The sequence below is a fragment of the Chanodichthys erythropterus genome, chromosome 12 (assembly GCF_024489055.1).
Source record: "Chanodichthys erythropterus isolate Z2021 chromosome 12, ASM2448905v1, whole genome shotgun sequence".
NCBI classification, from domain to species: domain Eukaryota; kingdom Metazoa; phylum Chordata; class Actinopteri; order Cypriniformes; family Xenocyprididae; genus Chanodichthys; species Chanodichthys erythropterus.
Genome location: NC_090232.1, coordinates 20,506,460 through 20,534,175, shown reverse-complemented (window position 1 = coordinate 20,534,175; position 27,716 = coordinate 20,506,460). Strand labels below are relative to the sequence as shown.

At 37.3% G+C, this 27,716-nt stretch overlaps 1 protein-coding gene across 5 annotated transcripts in view; it reads left to right on the top strand.

Annotated features, from left to right (window-relative positions):
* lrba (LPS-responsive vesicle trafficking, beach and anchor containing) overlaps positions 1-27,716 on the top strand; it is a 276,852-nt gene that overhangs the window by 89,534 nt on the left and 159,602 nt on the right. For 4 of the 5 annotated variants that reach the window (XM_067404565.1, XM_067404567.1, XM_067404563.1 and 1 more), the window contains 4 exons: positions 7,820-7,995; positions 11,968-12,046; positions 12,153-12,286; positions 12,956-13,017. In XM_067404565.1, the coding sequence (XP_067260666.1) occupies positions 7,820-7,995; positions 11,968-12,046; positions 12,153-12,286; positions 12,956-13,017 (451 nt within the window). The remainder of the gene's footprint in view (positions 1-7,819; positions 7,996-11,967; positions 12,047-12,152; positions 12,287-12,955; positions 13,018-27,716) is intronic. The other variant, XM_067404564.1, reaches the window with a different exon arrangement.

The following is a 27,716-nucleotide window of genomic DNA, read 5'->3' as shown; positions in this document are numbered from 1 at the left end:
ATATAATATTTGATCTAAATCTACAGTGAACATACAGCATGAGCAGCGTAGTCAGATTCTCAAATTACCCATGCCATCTGTCCCAGAAAAATTAAATTCCTCAATTTTCTTGCCTAACGAATTGTAAGGTGTCCATTTTTCTGATTGGACAATTCTGAGTATGCACCACTGTTCGGGGTTGGTACAAATCTTTATTTATTTATTTATTTATTTTTTTTATAAAGATTTCTCTTATTCTCACCAAGGCTGAATTTATTTGATCAAAAATACAGTAAAACAAATATATTTTGAAATATTTTTATAATTGAATAACTGATTTAATAGAATTTAATATATATATATATATATAATAATAATTTTTTTTTTTTTTTTTTTTTTTTTTTTCAGCATCCTTACTCCAGTCTTCAGTGTTACATGATCCTTCAGAAATCATTCTGATATGCTGATTTGCTGCTCAGAAAACATTTATTATTATCAATAGCCGTTTTTCCACTGTCAGGCCGAACGTTTCTTAGAATGGTAAGGAATGGCTCTAGTTGTGTTTCCACTTGAGCCTGGTACGGTACTATTACAAATTGTTCTCGTTGCATTACCAAGGCAACGACTGACGCTTTTGTATTACATTTCAAAGAATGGCCGTTATCAGCCCCACAGTGGAAAATGAAACCATATACAAACCGGCTGGCCTGGATTGGAAAGAAATGGAATGGTGGTAAAGCGGCTAATGAACAGTTAATAACTGTTACTATCAATTTTCAATTTTAATTTAATTAATTCATGCTAAATATAAGTATTAATTTCTTTAAAAAATATCGTACTGACACCAAACTTTTGAACACTAGTGTACATAAGTGGTGGCTGTCAGACTGCATGTGCACCAATCATAAACTGTTTTGTGCCTTTTTGTGCGTTCTTTTCTTCTTCGTCCTTTGCATCATTGTCTGTTTTTTAAAGAGTTCAGTGTAACTGCTGCTCCATGGGGAGGGTGGGGTGCTTTGGGAAACAGGATCCATTGCTATGTGTTGGCGGACGTCTACAATGTCTGGTTTTTATTTGCTGCATTGTCTGTGCATAAGTCTGACATAACCAGAGAGGGTTTATTACAAAAAGAAAAAAGGAGAGACAGAAAGAACTAAAAAAGGGAGATTTTGCTTTTGTGTTGGAAATAGAAAGCAGTATGTCATGTCATCTTCTTTCTGTTTACCTCCTGCTCTCTCACATCTCCTCTCCTTTCTTTTTCCTCTGGGCATCTGTGAGACATCCCTCTGATCTGGCCTTGTGTTTTATCTGAGGAATGCTCTGTCAGGTATCACAACGCTGCTGGTATCAGGACAGGGATTATACTGGCTCCTGCAGAGGATGAGCTCAAAGCTCCCAGCAGTCACTGCAGCTCGCTTCTGCCACCACCTCTAAAAGAATATAGACATTTTGAAAGGATTGGTCCTCCATCAGGTCTTTAGTCAAACCAAGCTTCTCTTAAGGCCTGTTCATAACAACTGTTTGGCACAAAGAATCTTGATTTTTAATTGCGGTTTGTCTGTTCAGACCAATGCATAAAAAAATGGCAGATGGACTAAATGAAAATGCAAATTTGCTCTCTGACAGTAGATGGTGAATATAGACAAGCAGAAATATAACTTTTTGTTTGTCAGCAACATTCTGAGAGAAGAAAGTCAAACATTATTTACATTTTTTCAAACAGCCATCCAGATTTTTGTATTTGGTGTTTATGGTTTATTGTACACTGTAAAAAAGTTAGCCTGTATTTTTCACAGTGCGATGGAAAAGAAATCAGAAAACCACTTTGTAAAAAAAAAAAAATGTATTATTGGTGAAACGTAAATGTTTGTTTCAGTCTAAACAAACACATTAACAGCCATTAATGCAAATTAAAATGTTTATCGCACCAAATTTTCCACTGAATATAGTGTGAACAAGCCTTTACGCTTTCATTTTACTGGTCTAACACCAATTCAGTTAATATTTTTTGTCTAATTCGACACCAGTTCCTTTTTTTTTTAATTCTTTTGCTTTTTTTTCCCCGCCAACATCAGTATTTTAGGTTTAAATTGATTTGCATGTATGTGTATGTTTTGTCTCACTTTGAGTAGTAGTGAGATGAAAACGTAACTTGTAAAAGTATTTAAATTAAATTTATTTAATTGAATTAATAGATGTGTAATAATTTAAATGACACTTTTTATTAATTTTTTAAAAGAAATTTTAATATTTGGATGCATCTACATAATATGTAGTTAATACATTATTAGACAAGTTATTAAATCTGTGCACATAATAAAATAATTATCAAAATGCTGCTTAAAATTGTTTTAAATGGAGTCTAATGTCAGATAGGACATCAACTTCCCAAATGTCAACTTCCAATTTCCCAGATTGCGAGGGAAAGTCTTATCTCCTCTCAGATTCCCCCCAGCGGAGAGGTGCCGAATTATCTGGACGACTCCAGATCTGAGTCTGCTGTTCTCCAAGTCCACTTACAGTATATACTCTTTCCATTCATTCTGTCTTCTCTCTTTTTACAACTCTCCCTCTATCATTCTAAGTCACGTTTTTTTTTTTTTGTCTCATTTCGTTGATTTGACTATTTTGAGATGTTTTCCGCTGCACTCTTCCACCACACATATGAATAAGTTACCAATGAAATACTAACCAAATATTTCAAACCCAGAGCGTTGAATTCTTCCGCTGTTCCCTCTGCTGAAGTGTGGTTAGTGTTGCTGCATTTAACTCCATTCATACTATGTACACAGTGCTTCACTGAAGTTATACTCTGTGCAGGCATGCATGTATGCTTGCTTAACAGAGTGTATGTCGGAACACCCAGGGTGGTATGATTGAATCCCAGGGGATTTACGAGTGTTATATATGGAAAAAAACAGGGTCTTTCAGATAAAACAAGCCTGGGGTCAAGGGTAAACCAGACATTAAATTTATTTACTATCAACAACATCCTGATTTCACCATACGTCTTTCTTGTTTTGACATGAAGTCTGCAAATATTTGCTGATAGGATCCAGAGACTAGTGAAAAGTGTCATAATGACTTGCTGGACAAAATTTGATTTACACGTCACCAAATAAATATGGCTGGAGAAGGGGTTAGGATGTCACAGAGATAACGAAATTACTGATGTTTTTGACAACAGTTTGATTTGGTCAACTATAAAATGAGATGAAAAATGATGATGATTAAATAGTTTTAATTAAAACTTTCACACTCAAGGTAATCCAATCATACTATGTAAGATTGTACCCTGTCTTTGTACCCTAACCTCCAAAGATGACACCAAAGAATATTTAATTTTTTTTATAAGTAATTTATTTGCCTTAAACAAACAATAAAACAACACAGTATACGGTTCACAACCAGCAGCGCTAATTTAAAGCAGCATTTGTTTTATTTCTATGTGAAGAAGCTGATTGTTCAGCCCTTGTTGAACATCAGCACAAAATGTCGATTCATGTCCAGTAAGATCAAGTTCTCACACACATTTCCTCACACCCGATCTCACTTTCGTGCAGATTACGGGAAACATGCTGTTTACATGTCGTCTCCAAGAGTGTTGGTTAAAACTGCTAAATAATTCAGTGTCTGGAATCCAAACTCCATGGACGCTGGTCAGAACTGGCCTCTCGTCTGGCGGTATACACCTGGCAGCTCTGATTAATTGACAGCGGTAGTGAGTTGGGGCTAAGTGTGGCTAATGGTGTGCTGAATAATTTAAAACCTGCGCCTTTGAGCAGATGGATGCTGCAACCGCTCACCCCCCCACCGTCAGCAGCCGTCCACCCCCACCTTCCCACCAGCGGTCAGCACTAAACATGCACTTGAGAGAGAACCAAAATGCACTCTAATAGAGTTTTTGGAACAGTAGACTGTTGCACAGCAAATGCTGATGTCATGAGCATGATACTGTGAACCTTCCAGCTTACAAATTCCTGTTTCGTTTTCTTGGACTGGCTATTTTCAAGTCAAGGAGACAGCAGATGTGTAGAAATGGTGAAAGAACACTCTCATTCCTGTGCTTTAGCTTCTAGGCAACTTCCAGCGGGACATTTGAAGCAGTCTCTCCTAGACAGCTCTTATCTGATGCTAGCGTGCCTCCTCAGTCTGTAGTGTCTCTGTGGATGTGTTCTGGAGAGGAGCTGGTGACTGTGTAGTATTACCCCTTCTGTCAGCACTGATAAACTGAACACTAGCTGCTGTGAAAGGCCAGAGCTCTGTCAGGGCTTTCAGCTGATATGAACCATTTCCATTTTTACCTCTAGACAATGTAGAATACAACAAGGAACCATGACATAATTATGAAATGCTGATGTATTTTTTGTCTTTTAACTTTTTATCGTATGTTATGGAAGTGTTCCTGTGGTTACTTACCATGTAGGGCTGCACGATATTGGAAAACTGACATTGCTGATATTTTGTTTTTCTGCGATATACAGTATATTGTGATATGAAATAAGTTCACCATATTACTTGAATAGTTCTATTTGTGAAGAATTAATCATTCTAGAATCTAAAATTATTGGGGTGAATTAAATGAAATAAACAGTGCTTTATATTTTTCAGGTAAGTATTCAGGTACAGAAAATGATTAATCAAATAAATCAAATAAAATAACACTGTATAGCAGTGGTCGACAACAGGCAGCCTGCCGGTCAAAACTGGCCAGCCAAAAATAATATCTGGCCCTCCTCCACCAGATTTTTTTGATAGCGGCTGGTTCTGAAATAGATCTTTGTCTCATGGTGCCATCTAATATTATCACCGTGTCTACACCAGATGCGACTTTTTTCGCGTCGCGCCACAACAGCTAAAAGCTGTCTACACTGAACTCGACAAACTGACCGTTGCATAGGACTTGGACTATGTCAGAAATAGAACGAGGAATCTGTTTATCACTGATTTATTGCAGATAAGACACACTGGCTTTGCATTCACAAAACTAGGTAGGATTTGCATGCCCCATTTTCGCGGTCAACTTTCCTCTTTAGACAATTTGATAGTGCCATTTTCTCTCACCAGCTATCTTCAATGTTAACATCACTCTGCTCACGACGTAATAGCGTACCTCCAGCTTGCAAACAATAAAAAAATGCAGTTTACTACGTGAGGATACCAAGTAATTATTCTGAGTGTAAAAGTAGACTACGTCAAATAATTATTACAATAAGTTACGTTCCATTGTGTAACAAGCTAATTAAAATGATACACATTTATTATTCACAATATGGAAAAAGGAAAAAAAAACAAAAGTTTGTTAAGAACATGCCTAACATGCAATTAATGGGCTTATTCAAGTCCTCTTTTATTTTTCAAGTTATTTTTATCCATTCTGCATCTCCCACATATGTGTGTTTTAGCAAGGCGGTCTGTGTTGCAAGTTGGTGAATGAAGATACTTGCCAGGTTACGTGTTACTACTCTGCTTTTTTAATTTATGCAGTGTAAAACCAAATGTGGCTTTTTGTTAATGACTGTCCTACTACAGGATTTAACACCGAGTAACAGCTCACTACCAGTTACAAAAGACACTGTAACAGTCTGTCGCAGGCAATTATAGTTGCATTTTTCATCAATTAATTTCTTAAATTATCCTTTGACTATGTTCAGGCTTGCCACCTAATGGCAAATTTTTTTTTTTGGCCCGATGCAAAACTTACTTGCCAACCCCTGCTGTAAAGCTTTCACTGTATAAACTGAATATAATCAACCCATATTAAAGCTGCAAAAGTGATTTTTTTCTTTGCATGTAACATGTATGACAAAGAAAGCAAGAATATTAGAAGAATTAAGAATATTAGCCTGCTGTCACTTTAAGACAAAAATGCGCAGATCCAATATAATGATACCCATCCGTATTCTTTGTTTGCGTTATCCAAGCCATAAGCAACTGTGTTTACAAGGATACTCGCAGAGACAGACATTTTGATTTAATTTTGCATGTATATGTCCGTTCAAGCACAAATAGGCATGGAAGTAAACTGAATTCGGAGTTCATGTGCTGTCTGGGACTCTGTGTGTGTGCATGCAAAGAAAACAGTGCGCACAACTGACAAGACCTAAATCACTTGCAAATGATGAACTTTCGCTCTATGATCATTAACTTTGCAGTTAGTCCGAGAATCACATATGTTTAAACCATGGTGCCTGGTCTGTATGGATTAAAGATCCCTTTGCTAGACATTATACTTCCTGCGATGTGACTATTGTGGATGCACACAGCACAATATTACTACATGCATTCTTTTCTTTAATGATACTTTACATTTACCCTCATGTTCCAAAGTGATTTGCTTTTATTTAGTTTTTTTAGCGGAGCACAAAAGAAAGCTCTAAGAGGGGCAAAAACAACAAAAATAGACCATACCAGCATTTCCGTTAGTCCATAAACACAGTTTTTTTACTTAAAAATTCCCAATGTCAAATCAAAAATTGTTAGATTTATTGATTTATTGATAGATCTTGCACACCTAAATAAGGTTTTTTGCTCCACATTATTTTCAGGTTTCTCTTGTAACACACTCTAATTTGTTTGCTATTACGTCCTTAATACTTCCATTGTTCGGATGAGTGCGAATCTATTAAAACATTACAAGACAATCTTGTATGCAATAGTGCAACAACCATATATGTCCATGCAAACAACTTTGTTAATATTAAAATCCTTACCAGCCAGTTGGTAAACAGCAGGATGAGGAGCATGATGTAGCCATCCGTTAGCATCGCTTTACCTGGAAAAGAGGCATAAATTTGGACCCAAATGGAAATGTCCATAGCTAAGATACCAGAATGCTTGCTCACACTGTGTGAATGTTTTCCATGAACAAATTCCATGACTGGCCTTTGTTGTTTTGGAAAGTATGGAAAAGCAACTATAATAAATTAGCTTTTATGTTTCATTTGACTTTAATTTTTGTTATTATTTTATATTATTATATTATTTTAGTTATTTCTGTTATTATTATATCACATATACTATGCATAGTTCAAAATGACTCTGTCTGAATTGTGAACGCAAAATATTTTTCGCAATTGCACACAACAGAACCATCAGGATGAACCTGAATTTTGAAGAAATGTTCAGTCCTTCAGTCTTCACCTAACCGCAAATCAACTTGTTTATCGGATCATCACAAGACATGACACTGTACTGCGACTCACAGTAGCTACTAGACCATAACACACCGCCAGCTTTAATCAATCACAAAGTTTAGAGCTCTGAGTGACAGGAGCTGGGAGACCATTGATTGGTCGGAAGATAGATGCTGCCATTATGGAATATTCTGTGTCAGGGAAACAGGGCTCTAATTACACTAACACGGTAAATGGGCTTCTTGTGTTGTGTGAGCTGGGCGGCTTTTTATGCTAAATCGCATTATGTGCAGCATATTTAGCCGACATCATCAGTCTCATCATTACAGGGCCGACGATGGAACAAGAGCTAATGGTTTTTTGACGGAGTACTTGATTCTCTGGCTCTGTGTATTTATCAGAGCATCAGAGTCTATTTTCCACTGCTGTTTGTGAAACATTAAAAAAGACTAAATCTAAGGCAAGCATCAAATTATTTTAAGCTACACCATTTGACCCACAAAAAAGGAAAAAAAAGAATAATATTTTCTTTTATTATGATAACAATACTGATAGTAAAAAATACATTACTGTTCAAAAGTCTTTTTTGATTATTTTATTGACAGTAAAGGATTATTTGATGAATAGAAAGTTCAAAAGAATAGCATTTATTTCAAATAGCAATCTTTTTTGCTATTTTTTGCTCTCTTTTTTTTCTTGCACAGGAGTGTTGTTGTAGCACCCAAGAAAGCGGGTGGGGCTCCCTCACCAGGAATGAGCACAGTCTCCGCAGCTGCATCCGTCCCATCAGCCACTGCTGCATCCTCAGGTGGAACTCCAGTTGACAGTGTGTCGGTGGTGTCCGCAGGAGATACTGTTCAGAGCACAGAGTCCGCCCCAGGTGAGTGAGGAGGCCTAAAGATCATGTCTATATTGTACACATGATCAAAGTACAGAGCTGTTTCTTCAGTTATAGATATTCATATCTATATCCCAGTATAGGATATCATGAATCAGAACCTTCGATTTGGTGTTCCATCCTTTACAATCACTATATATTGCACATAATCAGAACAGAGATTATAGCCCAAATACTAATTTAATAGTTTTAATGATTTAAATATGTTCCAGGAGCAGATTTTCTCTTTAGTTTTTCTTTTCTTTTGTTTTTGGATGGTTTTGGTATCTGGAAAGTCTCTTGGGCAATACAAATTCTCTATAAATATATTTCTTATTTAATTTTAAATAAGAAATATATTAATCTTATTTAATCTATATATTAATCTTATTTAATCTTAAATTATATTCTTATATAAATATAAATATAAACATACACTACCATTCAGAATTTTTGAAAGACATCTGTTATGTTCACCAAGGCTGCATTTATTTGATCAAAATACAGAAAACAGTAATATTGTGAAATATTATTACAATTTAAAATAACTGTTTTCTATTTTAATATTGACATTGAAAAATGCTTCTTAAGAATTTAATAATCTTAGTTTCAACATTTACTAATACATTGTTTAAGGGTTAGTTCTGTTGTTAATTACTCATTCTCATGTCGTTCTAAACACTTTTGTTCATCTTCAGAACACAAATGAAGATATTTTTGATTAAATCTGAGAGATGTCTGTCCATAGACTGCCTTTGCAACTTGATCTGTGATGCTTCAAAAAGTTCATAAAGAGATTGGAAAACGATCACTTTTTTTGATGAACTGATTTAATTTAATTACTCATATATATAAACCTTGATTAGCGAACATAAACAGATGCTTAACTGAACTTAAATGAAGCACGAGAACAAACCTCTTCCGGAAGCTCAAATATGCTGTGTAACACAGGAGAATGAACCTCATTGGTTACGCATTGACGTTCGCTGATCAAGGTTTATATGTGAGTAAAAGCCTAAATTAAATCTGTTCATCATAAAAAGCAATCGAGTCTCTTCAGAAACTAAACTGCTCGATTCATATGGATTCGTTTTCCGATCTCTTTATGAACTCAAAGATCAAGTTGAAAAGGCAGTCTGTGGAAGGACAGACATGTCTCAGCTTTCATCAAAAAGATCTTCAGTTGTGTTCTGAAAATAAACAAAAGTCTTACGGGTTTGGAATGACATGAAGGTGAGTAATTAATGACAGAATTTTCATTTTGGGGTGAACTAACTCTTCAAAATCAAAAGTTGTATCTGTTTATATTATTTCATGGACCCAAGCTATCATGGACTAACAATGAACAGTTGTGTTTTCATTAACTAATGTTAACAAAGATTAATAAATACGGCAACATATGTATTGTTCATTGTTAGTTAATGTTAGCTAATGCATTGTATGCTTAAATAACAGCCCTCACAGATATAGTGAAACCAACTTAAGGGCATCTGAAGTGGCCTTCACAATGTAAAATCCTCATACATCATCAAAATCTTTGTTTTTCTGTAGATCTAATCATATCGACAAGTTTGTGTGATGTTTAGAGGATTGGATTAAAAGCTAACATCATCACCTCTGTCTAAAAATCATTGCATCCATGAGATGTCTTTTTTAATATAGTGAAACCAACATCTGCATGCACACATGATCCTTTTTGCATGAAGGGAGTGTTTTTAGCTCCCTTTTGCTTTTCTTGTCTTTGAACTAGTGTACTCATGGGTCTATATCTCATGTTTGTAGTTGTAAGCTTGTCTGTGTCTTTATGGTTCTCTTGTGTATGTGTGTGCGTGGAGAGGGGCAGGTCCCAGCTGAATTGTGATAAGCTAATTTTCTCCGGGCTGTTTGAAGTGGCTACTTCATCTCCGCAGAAGCACATGTTGGAGCTTAAAGAGCCGCTGTCCCCACAGCCAGGAACATTCCACACTGCTGCCTGTCATCCTGCTAGAGTTTTATCCCTGCCCTGAGACTCCACGTGTGTGTAGAGATATTAGTGCATGCAGATTTATTGTGGTGTGATATCCTGAGAGAGAGCATGATCAAGCCAAGACCTTTACTAGCCCAAAATGTGACACTTACAGGGCAAGATGAAATTTATTGACGTATAATTATTCGTACACTAATCACAGCTACACACTGGGCTAATGAATTTATGGGCTGTTTTATCAGGGGGAGTGTAAGAGCTGCTCTAATGCTTATTTTACATGAATGCTAACGAGAGCAGAGCTATCATTCAGCTAAAGCTCCTTTCACATGGTTTCAAGGCTTCGACTCACATCTTCACTCTTTCCCTTTATATGAAAGTGTTGTAGATAGCGGCAGGAAAGAGTGATTTTACTAGTTTGTTAGTTTGGCTGAACAAAATGAACATCGTCAGTACATTCAAAATTATTTTACTTGCTATAGAAAAAATGATTTATTTATTTTAATACATTTTAATTGACCATTAAAGGGTTAGTTCACCCAAAAATGAAAATTCTGTCATTAATTACTCACCCTCATGTCGTTCCACACCAGTAAAACGTTCATCCTCGGAACACAAATTAAGATATTTTTGATGAAATCTGAGCGCAGTCTGACTCCTCCACAGACAGCAATTTAATTACAGAATTTGGAAAGATATGAGGGTGAGTAATAAATGACAGAATTTTCATTTTTGGGTGAACTAACCCTTTAAGTGTCTTTACACAGATTTCATGATCCTAGCGAGGGAGGCAAATATTACAGAGATGTATCAGTAGAGTCTCTGCTTAAACTTCAGTAGCCTAAATGGTTTTAGGTATTTGTTGAGTTTATTTCTGTGGTCATCACTTCAGACTGTCTGTATCAGGTGATAGATTCATGATTCAACTCTGATTGATCTCATTTTAACTCTGATCTCATTTGCATTATTGATCAGAATTGGTCATTTTAATTTTTTTCTAGTACAAATACACAACCCTTCACAAGTTTGGGGTTGGTAAGAATTTTTGTTTTTGTTTTTAAAGAAGTCTCTTAGACTCGCCAAGGCTGCATTTATCTGATCAAACAGTAAAACTGTAATATTGTGAAATATTATTACAATTTAAAATAAATGCTTTCTATTTCAATATATTTCACCATATGTAATTTATTCCTGTAATGGGAAAGCTGAATTTTCAGCAGCCATTACTCCAGTCTTCAGTGTCACATGATCCTTCAGAAATCATTCTAATGCGGATTTGGTGCATAAGAAACATTTCTAATTGTTATCAATGTTGTTTTTGCTGCTTAATATTTTTATGGAAACCTTGATACATTTTTTCCAGATTCTTTGAGTAGAAATTGCAAAAGAGCAGCATTTATTTGAAATAGAAATCTTTTATAACATTATAAATGTTACTTTTGCTCAATGCAATGCATTCTTGTTGAATAAAAGATTAAATAATTAATTATTGATTAAATATAATTTTTGTGTCCTTTTTTAAAAAAAACTGCATTTATTATTTTGAGCTAGATTTTACTGTATTTCTACTGCAATTGACTACAGTATCTGTTTGAATAAACTAAAAGGGAAAACAAATACTAACAGACTAATATTTATATGGCTAATATCAAAATTAATATTATTATTGTTTCTATAAAATGTCCAAAAACCAATATGCAATACAGATTTTACATAACTCTTTTGTTTAGGCTTTTTGGCATGATGATAATAATAATAATAATAATAATAATAATAATAATTAATAATTAATAATTAATAATTAATAATTAATAATTAATAATTAATAATAATTAATAATAATAATAATAATAATAATGTCAAATGATTATCTGTCATATCAGCTCTAATCTGTAGATTTAGTGAAGATTCATTTATGAAACATGTGCTTGTTCTAGCTTAATGGATCCCTGTATTGTTTAGTGGATCCCTGTATTTGGGTAATGAGTAGTTTGCCGGTGTATTCTCTGCAGGAGGAACCTCCACCAGCTCCAACCTGCCATCTGTCCCTGCCATATCCCCAATGACCCAGAGCTCCACCCCCAGCATGAGGTCTTTGTTTTTGTTTTGTTTTTCTCCAGAAATACATATTTGCTATTTCTTTGCTATTTCACAGGATGTTCACTATTTTAAAGTGTGTTTGTGTGTGTGTTTTCAGTATCTCAGAGAGATTGGAACATGCTCTGGAGAAGGCAGCTCCGTTACTCCGAGAGATTTTTGTGGATTTCGCACCGTTCCTCTCTCGCACACTGCTAGGGAGTCACGGACAGGAGCTACTCATCGAGGGCACCAGTGAGCTACTCTTCTACTCTACTCAGAATATTTCACACAATTGCATTTTATTAATACACTGTTATGGTTTGAAGAGAGGTTCACATCACCTCACACAAACACAAAGAGATCTCATCACTCCCTATATGTTACAAAAGCACCCACACCCCCTGTCTCACTTCTAACCAGATTTAAGCTGTAAATGTGGCTGAAAGTATCTTTTAACTCACTGATTATAATACCAGTGTTCTTTTATAGAGCACGGGGTCAGAGGTCAGCACACTCATACGAGTGTTTGGGCTGTCCACTGCCACCCACAGAAATGAAACGTTGATTGATAGCTGCAGGGCGACTTTAGAGAGCCACTTAAAACAAAAATGCTTCCTTCCTTCCTCTTCCTCCAGCTTCCTGTTTGTTCTCACCTTTAGCTTTCATGTTAAATCTCTCTCTCTCTCTCTCTCTCTCTCTCTCTTGTATGTAGTTCTTTAAAGCTGTATTTCAGATCAATAGAACATATGCTCACCATATTTAGTCTCATGTAATACAAGCTCAAACATGTATTAGTTTACAGTAGCATCATGTAGGTTCATTAATGTCATCAATACTCTTTGACCCCACAAGATGGTGCAGAATTAGGCCACTCACAAATGTTCATGCGTCAGCAAAATAGTCACTTTTTTTTGTTTGCAGGTCTTGTGTGTATGAAGTCCAGCAGTTCTGTGGTTGAACTGGTCATGCTGCTGTGTTCTCAGGTAAGTCATTCCTCCGTCTCTCCTCAAGGTTTTTCCACCTTCCCCTCTCTGTTTTTCCCATTACTGTTCATAAATCCATCATTGCAGGTGTTATCTTCACACTGCCAGCCTGAATTCTGTCTTACTAAGCACTGAGTAGAGACAAAAGTCCAGAAAAAATGGCCACAGTGCCCTTCTTAATGCTGTTGATGTGAGTTCAAAGGTCAGGGGTCTTGACCCAGTGTAACATTCTTGGTCATATAGCCAGGATAATGCAACATTGATAGCGTTTTGTGATCGATCGGCCTCTCCATCGAGTTTTGCAGAGAGTGTTTAAGGCAGGTAGGATGAAGGATTGATAGCAGGGCTCTGTGTTTGTTTGTGTGTGTGTGTGTCTGTGTGTGTGCATGTTTTTGTGACATATCAGGACACAAATGTGTATATTGACATGGGTATGACATAGGTATTACAAAAAGAGGTGAATTATGAGAACATTCCCCATGTCCCCACTTTTCAAAAGGCTTATAAATCAAACAGAATGAGTTTTTGTGAGAAAGTAAAAATGTGCACAGTTTCCTGTGATGGTTAGGTTTAGGGGTAGGGGTAGTGTAGGGGGATAAAAAATACAGTTTGTACAGTATAAAAACCATTACATCTATGAAATGTCCCCACATTTCACAAAAACAAACGTGTGTGTGTACGTTCTTTGCTATAGTTTGTAAAATAAATTGTTCCTAAAATGATCTAAATCCTCCCTTTGGAGATATTCAAAGACCAGATCTGTACTTGGAAAATTAGATATTAGATTGGAAGTTTGTGCAAAAGTTGGCTTGTGGTCATTATAATAAACTTTATATAAAACATTAGCGGTTTATGGTAGGTCCTGATTTTCATTGTAGGTGTGTGTGTGTTTGTGTGTGTCAGTTTTAATAAGAGGAAATCAGTGGTGTTGATGGTAGAATTGTGTGTGTGCAGTGAGAGAGTGAGCATGTGTGCATAATATGCACCCGATTGAGTGTTTGTGATTGGGGCTAATGGAGGTAGCCATAGGGTGCCCTTAGAGGAGGAGAGTCACTGAAGTGTGTGATATTGTCGCCATACACACACACACATACATTAAGTCAGCGCTAATACAGATTTTCAGTGACTATCATTTTGCTTGTGTAAAGAGATTATTGAATTATTCAGTATTGGCAATCCGTGGATAAAGGTGAGAATGAATCATGGTGTTTACATACAAATGAGTAGCACACATACACAAGCACTCCTTGTATTTTTTAGTTGCTTTTATTTTCAGAAATAAAGCACTTCTCGTCCTCCTATAACCCTCTCTGAAGGTAATCCAGAGAGATCAGGCATCATGCGGGGCGTCAGGGGCCGCATATATTTGCCGAAGTGAGGCATGAGGTGGGGGTCCCTCCGTGAACCCAAGCATCTAGAAAAGAGGGAATAAATGACATGCTCTAATGCACCTATTTGTCATATCTGTCACGCTGTTGTGTAATGCTAATCTAATCAAAGGGGAGAATTTGGGTTCTGCCTGCCTCCACTGAAAAAAAGCCTCCGGCCCAAAACCCGTTCCAGTGGCGGCGTGTCGCAGGCCCTGTGCTGCAATGAAAGGGCTGCGTTGCTGCTGATTACTTCAATAAATCATCTGAACTAAATTCTCTCAAAGCTGATGCAAATGTAATTTTATTGTGGGGGAGAAATGGTGGGAAAAGGCGGCAAAGCTCAAATGAGGTCTCGAGCCCTGTGTTTACCCCAGTCTTTTGTAGAGGGATAATTTTGTTTTATGAATTTTTTTTTTGTTTTATGAAGATTTTTTCTTTCTCTTATTTGGAAGAATAGTCCTGAAGAATTTTAGGGTCTCTGATTGATCTTGTGGTTAATCAGGACATGACATCACTGCACAGGAAGTGCTGTTGTTGTAGACAGGAAGTGAACCAGTCCTTTTGTTGACTGAATAGGCAGTGAGAAAGGGAGGATGTTGATGGATTCGTTTTCTTTTGCTTACATTTCCTACTTATCCCAAAATAGAATCCAGCCGGATACGGTACCGTCTGCACAAATTTTCTAATTAATATCTATGGTACAAGATGGAGTGGGTTTGGGGCTAGAGGTCAAAGGTTGGGGTCACAGACTAGTTTTTAATCACTCAGGATCAGGAGGGTTGCTCTTTTGTTAGACAGCGATTCTTAACTGCAATTTTATTGCATCTCTCTGAAATGAATCCCTTTATTCTCAACACAGGATCAATTTTCATCATCTTCTATAAGCCTATTGTAGTTTATTGCTTTTCACTTGTGTTTTATTGATAGTTGTTATATAAAGCAGTATTAGACATGCGACTTTTAATTGATTTTTTTTATTGTAATTTTTTTCCATTCTTTCAGCCCTTTGTTCTTTTAAAATATGCCTGTGAAAGTATCTAATACTGCAAACCAAACCACAATGGCTGTAATGAATAAGTGTTGACATCCTCTTTATTTCTGTATTATTGTTCTGGTAATGCTTATATTTTATATATATATATATATATATATATATATATATATATATATATATATATATATATATATATATATATATATATATATATATATATATATATATATATAATATATATATATAATATATAATATATCCAGGCCGTCAGTGACCGTTCCGCACTCATCTACCCGCAAAGAACAGCTTCATCTTGGCCAGTCCTTCGGCCGCTGGCTCTTAGTCTTGTGTATGAGGTGTAATTCGTTTTAGGTATATAAAACAGGCAATCTTTGTTCCTATTAATTTATTACATGTTCCAGAGCTAATAGATTTGGCTTAAGGGCTATATTAATCAGAATCAGAATCAGAAAGAGCTTTATTGCCAGGTATGTTGTTTACACATACTAGGAATTTGTTTTAGTGACAGAAGCTCCACAGTGCAACAGAGTGACAGCGACAAGACAAGACACATAATAAAAAGAATAAAATAATATACAAATTTACAAGATAGACAAAGTGCAAAAAAAGCAAAAGACAATATATATTATAGACAATTGTATGTACAATTATGTGTGCAAATTGAGATATAAATAAGTGTTTTAAGTAAATAATGTGTAATAGTGTTATGTGTTCCGTGTTTGTTAAGTGTTCATGAGATGGATTGCTTGAGGGAAGAAACTGTTCCTGTGTCTGGTCGTTCTGGTGCTCAGGGCTCTGTAGCGTCGACCGGATGGCAACAGTTCAAAGAGGGAGTGTGCTGGATGTGAGGGGTCCAGAGTGATCTTCTTTGCCCTTTTTCTCACTCTGGATAAGTACAGTTCTTGGAGAGTGGGGAGGGTTGTGCCAATGATTCGCTCAGCAGACCGGACTACCCTCTGTAGTCTTCTGAGGTCAGATTTGGTAGCTGAGCTGAACCAGATGGTAATTGAAGTGCAGAGGATGGATTCAATGATGGCAGAGTAGAACTGTTTCAGCAGCTCCTGTGGTAGGTTGAACTTCCTCAGCTGGCGAAGGAAGTACAACCTCTGCTGGGCCTTTTTCACAATGGACTCGATGTGGTTGTCCCACTTCAGGTCCTGGGAGATGGTGGTGCCCAGGAACCTGAATGACTCCACTGCTGCCACAGTGCTGTTCATGATGGTGAGTGGGGAAAGAGCAGGGGGGTTTCTCCTGAAGTCCACGGTCATCTCCACTGTCTTGAGCGTGTTGAGCTCCAGGTTGTTAAGACTGCACCAGACAGCCAGCTGTTCAACCTCCAGTCTGTAAGCAGACTCGTCACCGTCCTGGATGAGGCCGATCAGTGTGGTGTCATCCGCAAACTTCAGGAGCTTGACAGAGGGGTCTTTAGAGGTGCAGTCGTTTGTGTAGAGGGAGAAGAGCAGTGGGGAGAGGACACAGCCCTGAGGGGCGCCGGTGCTGATGGTGAGGGTGCTGGATGAGAATTTTCCTAGCCTCACTAGCTGCTGCCTGTCTGTCAGGAAGCTGGTGATCCACTGACAGACAGAGGTGGGCACGGAGAGCTGAGTTAGTTTAGGCTGGAGGAGTGATGGGACAATGGTGTTAAAAGCAGAGCTGAAGTCCACAAACAGGATCCTCACATAAGTCCCTGGTCTGTCCAGATGCTGGAGAACATAATGCAGTCCCATATTGACTGCATCATCCACAGACCTGTTTGCTCGGTAAGCAAACTGCAGGGGGTCCAGTAAGGGTCCAGTGATGTCCTTCAGAAAAGCCAGAACCAGTCTTTCAAATGACTTCATGGCCACAGACGTTAGAGCCACAGGTCTGTAGTCATTTAGTCCAGTGATTTTGGGTTTCTTTGGGATGGGGATGATGGTGGAGCGTTTGAAGCATGAGGGGACTTCGCACAGCTCCAGTGATCTGTTGAAGATCTGTGTGAAGATGGGGGCCAGCTGGTCAGCGCAGGTTTTCAGACAGGCTGGTGAAACGCTGTCTGGGCCTGGTGCCTTTCTTCTCTTGTTCTTTCTGAAGACCTGGCGCACGTCATCTTCACTGAACTGAATTGCAGGTGTGGGGGAGAGGGGGGTTGTTGGAGGTGTGAATGGTGATTTTTCAAACCTGCAATAAAACCCATTCAGATCGTCTGCCAGTTGTTGATTCTCCACAGAGCTGGGGGATGGTGTCTTGTAGTTGGTAATGTCTTTCAGACCTTTCCACACTGAAGCTGTGTCATTAGAAGAGAACTGATTCCGAAGTTTATCAGAATAATTCCTCTTTGCCACTTTGATCTCCTTTTCCAGTGTGTATTTGGCCTGTTTGTACAAGACTCTGTCCCCTTTTCTGCGAGCATCTTCTTTGGCCTGACGGAGCTGGCTGAGTTTTGCAGTGAACCAGGGTTTGTCGTTGTTGTAAGTTAAATGAGTCTTTGTAGGAATGCACAGATCCTCACAGAAACTGATATATGATGTAACAGTCTCTGTGAGCTCGTCCAGATCGGTGGCAGCAGCTTCAAAAACACTCCAATCAGTCCATTCAAAACAGGCTTGTAAAGCTCGCTCTGTTTCGGTGGTCCATCTCTTTACAGTCTTTGCTACAGGTTTAGCTGATTTCAGTTTCTGCCTGTAGGTTGGTATGAGATGAACTAAACAGTGATCAGAGAGCCCCAAAGCTGCCCGTGGGACAGAGTGATATGCATCCTTTATTGCTGTGTAACAATGGTCGAGTATATTGCTGTCTCTGGTGGGACAGGTAACATGCTGTCTGTATTTGGGCAGTTCACGTGAGAGAATCGCTTTATTAAAGTCCCCGAGAATGATTAGAACAGAGTCCGGGTGTTGTTGCTCGCTCTCTGTGATCATATCAGCGAGTATCTGTAAAGCCGAACTCACGTGTGCTTGCGGAGGAATGTAGACGCTCACCAGAATGAACGAGCAAAACTCCCGCGGCGAATAGAACGGTTTGCAGTTAATGAAGAGTGTTTCAAGATCTGGACAGCACATCTTCTTTAACACCGTTACATCTGAACACCACCTTTCGTTGATGTAAAAGCACGTCCCGCCGCCGCGCGATTTCCCCGTTGATTCTGCGTCGCGATCTGATCTAAACAGCTGAAAGCCCGGCAGACTTAACACGCTGTCCGGAATGGCGTCGTTCAGCCAGGTTTCCGTGAAGCACAGAGCAGCCGAGTTCGAGAAATCCTTATTGGTCCGGGAGAGCAGAAGGAGTTCGTCCGTTTTGTTGGGCAGAGAGCGGAGATTCGCCAGATGGATGCTAGGCAGCGGCGTTCTTAATCCGCGCTGTCTGAGCTTCACGAGGGCGCCGGCGCGCTTTCCCCGTCTGCGCTTCCTGAAGCGTCTAAACAGCGCTGCCGCTCCGCCGACTAGAACATTCAACAAAACGTCTGAATAATCGAAATCCGGTAAAAGATTTTGTGGTGTATACTGCCGAATGTTCAGCAGTTCATCCCTGGTAAAGCTGATGGTGTTTGAAAAACAGAAAACAGGAAAAACTAACAAAAACAGAACAAACACTGAAGAGCTAAGCACTGTGGCTGCCATGCGCGGCGCCATCTTGATATTAAGTTTCATAACTTTATATTTACGTTGAAATTAAGTCCTGTACTAACTTGAGCACTGCTTTTGTACGTTTGTGGTTATTTCCTATTTTACTTTTTATGCTGTTATAATGGCTAGTGTTGTTCATTTAAATATTGTTCAATAAATATTTATATATTTATATATTTTATGTAAATTACATGCCTTTTTTTTTTGGTATTGAGAAAGAATCGGTTAGTGATTTCGACTTCAGTGAAAGGTACATTAATACGCCATTATTAGATGGCAGCAAAGACGGTCTTTATGAGTGAGTCAGTCAGTTGCAAAAACTTTTATATTGAAATGGACTGAAACAAGGAAACAAGGACGTTGTTTTTACTTTAAACAACATCTTACGAGACAACTGACAAATGCATTGACTAGCGCTGTCATGGTAAATCCTCTTAAATGTTAAAAGGACAAAGACAAAGATATCGCTTTCCTCAGCTGATATATATATATATAATTTGTGTATATATTTATATATATTTATATTTTATACTATTTAGTATTAAACATTTTATGATTGAAATATTGTGCGAAAACTGCTTCACATTTCTTTAAACCCTTCACAAATTGACGTTTACCATGTATATTTTATTATTAATGCTAATTAACTTGTGTGGTAATTATGCTACAAATGCTGTTGATTAAGCTTAACTTGCATTGAACACAGAACATTCATTTAATACTTTCAAGCAGAGCAGAGAGAGGAGAATAGAAGGCTACAGAAGAATGAATATGGGTGGGATGAGAGAGGAAGGATGAGTGTAAAACAACAGCTATCAAAGCATCCACTCCGTTCAGGAAATTGCGAGTGATAGGGCTTCAGATTAGGCCCTGCATATTACATGAAGATCATCTTTGATTGTCCTCATCTTGCCATTCAAGGCATCCACGTAAAAAGCCTTGTGTTTCACCCGACCTAATTCTCTTTGACAACCATCACACATACACACACACACACACACACTGCCTCACTGAAGAAGATATACCACCTGCTGTTGTACTGGGGAATATCACTTAAAAAGGTTTCAGCTTTTCAATAAATAATGCTACCTGCATTGAGACAGACAGTAGACTGACAAGGAGTAGAAGCTTGTGGATTAAAAAAAAAAAAAAAAAATGGGCTAAAAATATACATACAAATAATCTTTTGTTAAATGCTATTTTATATAAGCATCAGAAAAGCAATTGCATACTGCTCTCAGATCGGAGTTGGTTTGGAAATCATCTCATCCATCTGCTTGACAGTGGCCTCCTGATAGCTGTGTGTCTGTCGGATATATATGGGAGTCAGGCAGCCGTGTTTCCCTATTTCACCCATTACCGCTCAGACCTTGTGTCAGGTCATCTATTCTTTAAGACATTCATCTTCTGAATGCCTCACACGTTGGAAAGGCTAAGGTACAAGAGCAAGAAACAGTATCTTCATGTGCATGTTTGTGAAAGGCTGGGCCTGCATTGGTATTCTAATTCTATTTCCTTTGTTCTTATTTTAGTCTTTTTTCCTGTCATGCATTTAGTTCATAAGCTGCTAAAAGAACTCATTTGTTTCTCTCCATACTTTGATCACCAGAGTTTCGCATCTGCTGTCCTGATATTGTTGATGATCCTGACCAGGGAGTCTTTAATGTAGAGTTAACTTGTTAAACAGATGGGCACCTTCGTCAGTCAATACATACTGGAGACACTGACTTCCCCCTGAGCACTTGGCATTTCTTAACCTCTGACCTTTAGGAAGAGGATGGAGAGTGGCCAGTGGCTCAAGAGTTTAACCCCCTGGAGTCACAGTGACTCTGGGATCAATACTCACAGGGAGAGCGAAAGAAAGAGGAATCGATCGGTCAACTGTCCAGTAAAAGCCTCAGCAGTGACTTCACTGGATCTCTTTATCATTTTTCAATTGTGAACACTTGAAAAAAAGACACCAGCCATTGTTAATAAATCACAAGAAGTTTCTGTTTAAAAGTTATGATTATAGGTCTTATATAATTGTTGTAATTTTTTTTCCCCCATTGGCTTTACGAGTATCATAAAACAAAAATGTGTCTTAATCCTGTGATTGCTTTCAGCCGATCCTGCTTAAATTCTGAATCAGTGTTTTTTATACCGCAAAGGTTCATTGAGTCTAAAAAAATTGGCAACTGTAAGCATTCTCCACTTTACAGATTCATATGAGGCTGTAATTTATCTGAATATGCCGGTTTGTTTAAAAAATATAACTAATAAATAATATGAGTATGAATTGAAAGGTGCCTGTTTTTAAGAGTCATTACGGTAGTTCTTCTTACTCACTGTGCAGGATAAACATACTGCAAATGGATGTAAAAATGAATTAAACAACAAATAAACTATAGCTGCATTTCCATTTAAAATTGCGAATTGAAAATAATGGAAACGCGTCAATTTCGAATAAACTCCTATATAAAATATGCCCAATGTAAACATGTCAATTTCGCGAAAACTCCCATATATCCCTCAAAAAAGTTTTTATGCTTGCATGAGCTGTTGCAAAACTGCAATGGAAACATGAAAATGTCTCCTGGCATACGTAAAAGTCATTCATTCTTGTACATTTGGACAGAAGATGAGACAGAGTTCTTTATTAAACTCATAAAAGACAAAAGAATTACGGGAATACTGGATTCTAAACAACAAATAAAAGCCACAGTTTATCAAGACCTTGAAGCAGATAGGAGGGAGAAACATCCAGAAACACCTCATACGTGGCCGCTCCCAAGTATAATGGGCTTTCCTTGCCATTAATGCTTGGATAACATGCCTACATCTCTTTCGATTAAAAATAATGGCTAGTTCAGTGGCTGCAATATATTTAAACCTACTTTGCCATGATTTTTGGAATTAGTTATCTCGAGAGGAAAAAAAATGTTTTACACGCATAACATCAGTTAATGGAAATGCCATCATTTCGTAATAGTTGTTTTAAGTCTGTAATGAAAACCCAGCTACTGAATATTTGAATTAGACTATACTTGATGTAAAGTCAGTCAACACACTTTCTCTCAGCCCATCACCATTCTGATTTTTTTTTTTAGATCTACAGAGATGCATGTTAATCAGGATGTATGTTTGTATACAGATATATTTACAACTCTGGACCTTGAGATCCACTTTCCTGCAGAGATTAACTCCAACCTGGATTAAACAAACCTACCTGCAACTTTGTAGTATTCCTGAAGACCTTGATTAGCTTGTTCAGGTGTGTTTGATTAGGGTTGGAGCTAAACTCTGCAGGAAAGTGGATCTCGAAGTCCAGAGTTGAGGACCCCTGATATAGAGCAATAATAGACCTTCAGTACCTGCACTGGCTCTTTATGCTGTCTCTTACTAAATACGTTACAAACAAACATGCCAAGATTGAAAACAAATCATAGATACTAATGATTTCTCACTAGAGCAGTTTTGGAACTTGTAATGGATATATTTCTCTCATTTTTGTATAAGAGCAATCTTATAAGTCTTTGTATTAGTGTTAAAATATCTGTTGTCTGTATCACCCTTAAATTTCCTGACCACTAAGAGACATTTGTTCTGTTCCTTTTCACAAATGATACCCAATAAAGCAGGATTACCATATTTTCATGGAAAATATGAGAGAAAAACCCCGTCGAATTTGAGTAAAATCTGCATTTTATACCTTTTGAACAGAACAAGAAACACATTAAAATATGCAAACATTATAAACACCACAGTAAAAACATTTGCAAACTTCAGGGTGCAAGTGACTGTACACTGTTCAAGGACACATTTTTAAACCTATTCCTCCAGCTCAGACCAGCAGGCTTTCCGACCATGATTGATTTCTTTGAAGAATTGGTTTAGGACTTAAAACTGGCCTTTTAAAATTAAAAGCTATTCAGGGACATTGGCAGTATGTGCTTGAAGTTCAGTGCAGACTCGTCTCGTTTAGTCCTGCCATTTTTAACTTTGCAAGTTCCATAAACGTCGCAGAACTGAAGAGGAATGTGGTTGAACCTGAGGTTGAATCTTTCTCCCTCCCCATCTCACAGTCGGACCTGGACCCCGCTGAGAGGCATAACATATACGTAAGGTTCAAGCGCAGGCCCAGGCCACGTGTTGTCTTTCCCCCTCTCCATCTTCGTCCCTCCTCCGCCCCAGACAACGACCCACGAGGGTCTCCGTGCCGGTGGATAACATTGCTCTCAGCATTCTTTGAACACAGGGCTCCATCGAGGCCCAGAGAAAACACACTAACACCAACTGGCACTTAATTCTGCCGGCGCCCTGCCGATGCGAGCTATGCGTCCGGAGAGGGGGCTCTTCCTGACAGGAAGTGAGAGGGAATGGCATGAGGAAAGCTTACGACTTGAGTGACTTTTAATTCACTCTCTGCAATATTGTTGGCTAGGAAAGAGACATATTGTTGAGGCAAATTGTTTTTTTTTAAATGGTGCCGACAGACTAACGTAAAATGCTAGCTTTTTCCTTTAACGGTTGAAGATCCTGGTAGTAGGTTGATGTTGACCTGGTATACCTCATTCAGAATATCTTTTCTAATGTGCTCCCTTTGTGTCACTATTTACATCCTTAGATATGTGTATTTCCAAAATCATATTATCACTGTGTGCACCATGTGCTGAACATATAATAATCGTTTCTTTTGCCCAGAAAGGAAAACAACAAGATTTATGTATGCTATTATCATTCCTGTCAAGTTAGATTATTTCACTCATCACCCTGCTCCTAAACCTTGAACAGAGAGAAAAAAACACTTAAAAAAAAAAAGATAGAGAGAAAAAAAGTGATTTTTAGAAATCTTTTGACACCTCCAAGCCCAGCTCATCATAAGGAAGCTTCTAATCACATCTGTGTATTTAACCACAATCCTCTATGGTCTTTAAATGTAGTCAGAGTAAATATTTGCTCCCCTTGTAAAGTCCCCTTGTGTGGAGTGTCCTCACAGAAACACAGGCCCTTTGCCGTTTGGGATTGTGTGTTTGCTTTAGAAGAGATAACATCTGAGAACATGCACAGGACTTGTAGAGTGTTCGGCTTGTCACATCAGTAAATTAAGCTGTCTGGACCTGCTGTCAGATGCCATTTTGATATTACGATGAATTGATTGAAGTGGACCTCAACAAGTGGACTTCAAGTGAAAGTTTTAGCCCCTCAACAATAAACTACCTTGAAGGGCAATATTAAAATAATAGTAAAAATAATAAGAGATAATCAAGAATAATTAAATAATAATAATTTATAATTAACCACCTTAAAGGCCAATATTAAAATAATAAAAATAATAATAATCAAGAATATTAAAATAGTAATAATAATTAAACTAATTGAAGGGCAATATTAAATAATTAATAAAAAAAATCAAGAATATTAAAATGTTTTTCTGAAGATACAAAGGAGGATATCTTGTCTTTATATTTTAAAGTCCTCCTGTAGTCAGTAATTTTATCCCTTAAAACTCATCTTTGTTCACCAAAATGACATTTTTAAACGTTTTTTTTTTTTCCTGTGGAAAAAAAAAAGTCTTCATGCCTTAAAATAGCTTGAATGTATTTCTACACCTTTGCCTCATTTAGTATACACGTGACAATGAATATGCAAATTAGCACCACCTCCACTTGCTCACGCAAGCCCAGAGATCCACTTGATCAACTTACTTAGGTAAATGTGCACAATGGTATATTGCTCTTTACAACATCGGACACATAACGGTAATTAATATATGATTAGCCTTTTGCTTGACTATGTTATCAAACAGCTAATGATGTGTTGCTAATGTTACAAACCATGTTCCTGTTCGCCATGTCAGAGTCAGACAACTGCCTTCTAGAAATCAGTATCCTTACAAAGGCTTTAAACAACAAGAAAGGCATATAGTTCATCATAACATCTTAATATACATCATACACTAGCCATATAGCTAAATCTACACAATTTTTCATATCATCAGAAAAATATACTGGGATAACCTGGCTTCACTTGAGACTTCCCTGCTAGTTCGCTGTTAATTATATTTGAAAGCCTGCCGGCACATTGACGTGATTGGTTACAAGGTAGTTTGTGACATCACGGACAACAGCGTCTTTTTTCACTGTAGTTTTAATGAGAAAATACTCTGCAATAGTGTTGACATATGAAGTTGTACATGGTTTGTCTAGTTGCACAAAGCATATTAAAAACACCACATAGACATAAACAACATTAAAAACTTAATTATCACCACAGGGGGTCTTTAAAGTAAGTATGCTGTTATACAATAATGTTGTAGTAATGTAAGGTGTACAAAATTATAATAAAAAATAAACAACTATACCACACATAATTATAACAAAAAAGAATCTACAAAAATATATATACAAAAAATCTATAAAATCAAGTTTTAAGATTAGATTTTAAAGAACGAAGAGGATGTCATTTTTTACGTAGAAAATGTAACAATTTTGGAGCATAAAAAGAAAATGCCCTGTTCCTAATGTATACAAGTGCAGTGGACAGATAGAAAACAAGAGTGTTACAAGATTAAATTATGTAATATGTAAGTACTGTAAATGAATCTTAGAATAAACACAAAACCTGATGTGATCACTTACTCTATGCCCAGTCAGGATTCTAGCTGCGTAATTCTGAACATGCTGGTTTTTGTTCAGTGTTGATTTTAAAACCGCAGTGAGTATAGCATTGCAATAATACTGTAGATACTTTGTTATTTTTTTGTTTGTAAAGTTGTATTTTTTTTTTTTTTTTAGGTAGAAATACTTTACTGAAGGTTTTCCCTGTAAGTAATACTACACTGACATTTTAAATCTAGAATCTCTTTCCGTCGATCAAAGCTGTACAGTAGCCACTTTTCCGCCATAAATCGCCTTGTGCTCTCTGGACAAGCCGTAACGTAAACTTCTCCTGCTCGTTATGATCTGAAACAGTGCTCTTACATGTGACGGATAATTTTTTTGTTTCATCTGAGCTTCAATCCCCCAGCCTGCAGAAAACAAACAAATACTTGTGATTATAACTGATGGGTTGGAAACTGGAGAGCGACTTGTTTATTTTCAATGAACGAAGCCAAACGCCATGCACATTTCCTTGACTTGCCATTGTGAATGAGGCAAAACGTTACATTGTAGGTCTGCGTTTTTTCAGTTGTGTTTCAGTTGTGTTTTAGTTTGAGGGTAATTGCGTTCTCTTGATCAGCAGTGATTAGGAATGCAGCGCCACAGTAATTATCATGGCAAAACTAAACAAAAGAATGACTCAGTGGATGACTTCTCTATGGAATCATGTTGTTTGTGTGTCTCAGAAGAAAATTACTTTAGTTTTTTATTTAAAAAAATATAAAATTGAATCAAAGCATTAATTTAAAGTGTGAGGAAATGTTGTGCAATATGTTTTTTTTTATGGGCACACAACATTACACTGATTTTGTTTACGAATGTGATCAGAATGTGTTTACACACGCTCACACTATCCCGATGCAGATTCCACCAAGTTCTTTGTGAGAGCGTCACCAGGTCCCTCTCTCTCTCTTTTTCTCCCTCTGCATTCCCTTAGCTCTGTATTACAAGCTTCTGTTTTCATCACATAGACTATATAGCACAGATCTCTTCACTCAAAAATAAGGACAATGTAACGTAATATTCTACAATACATCTATAATACATCAATAATACATCTAATTGCACATTTTGCAGCATTGTCAACACGTTTTGTGCCTGATTAACCTACAGTGTGATTGTTTTATGGAAAAGATGCAGGTAAATGTAAATATAAAGTTAGATGTTGAGGATTCATTGATGCTGAGGAACGCATACATTCGTATGTATATTATATGCAGGGTTTGTCAGAATTGACTGTTCATATTCAGATTTTTTAATAATTTATCTTCTTAATATTTTTTGATAAAAATAAAAATCCAAGTGAGAATTGACTTATGAATTAACCAATAAATAAAAACAAACAAGTATAAAAATTTCCAACGAACAAGACAAATGTAATTATAAAAAATAAAAAATAAATAAAATCTTTCTGTGGGAACAAGTCCTCAATTTCATATAGAAATAAATGTATCTTTTTAAAAGGATGTTTAGATCATTTTCACTTGAAAAGTTGAAGTTATTCAGTTGATGTGTTTTTGCAGTATGTTAGACATTTTGATTTGCTTGTCCTGAATCAGTGTACCAGAAGTCTCAATCTTGGATAGCTTGTTTATATACCTGAGCATCAATGAAACTGACATTTTACACAAGTGTGTTTGGATAGATTTGACCTTGAGGAAGTGTTCCCTATATGCTAGTCTTTGTTGTTTTATCGAGACTGAAGGAAATGGGTCAATTATAAATGTCCTTGATGAAGAGTCTAAGACTGGTTTGAATCACAGAGGTTAGCATTACGAGTTTATCTTTACGATACAAACTTTCCCAGGAGCTGTTTTGTGTGGCTGATAAAAGTCATGTTCTATCTTAGAACACAATCCCGGTCTTGATGACATGAATGGATCAGCGTGAGTGGTTGCTGTAACGACAGGAGCAGGGCAGAGGTGGCTGGGTTGTAGAAGCACCTCTCTTAGGTCAGGGTCAGAGTGGAAAGGTCACAAATGGCTGCCTGTATCCACTCATCAGGTCAGAATGGAAACAGCATTGGATACCATAAAACCGTATCAGGGCCCTATCACAATGACTGGTT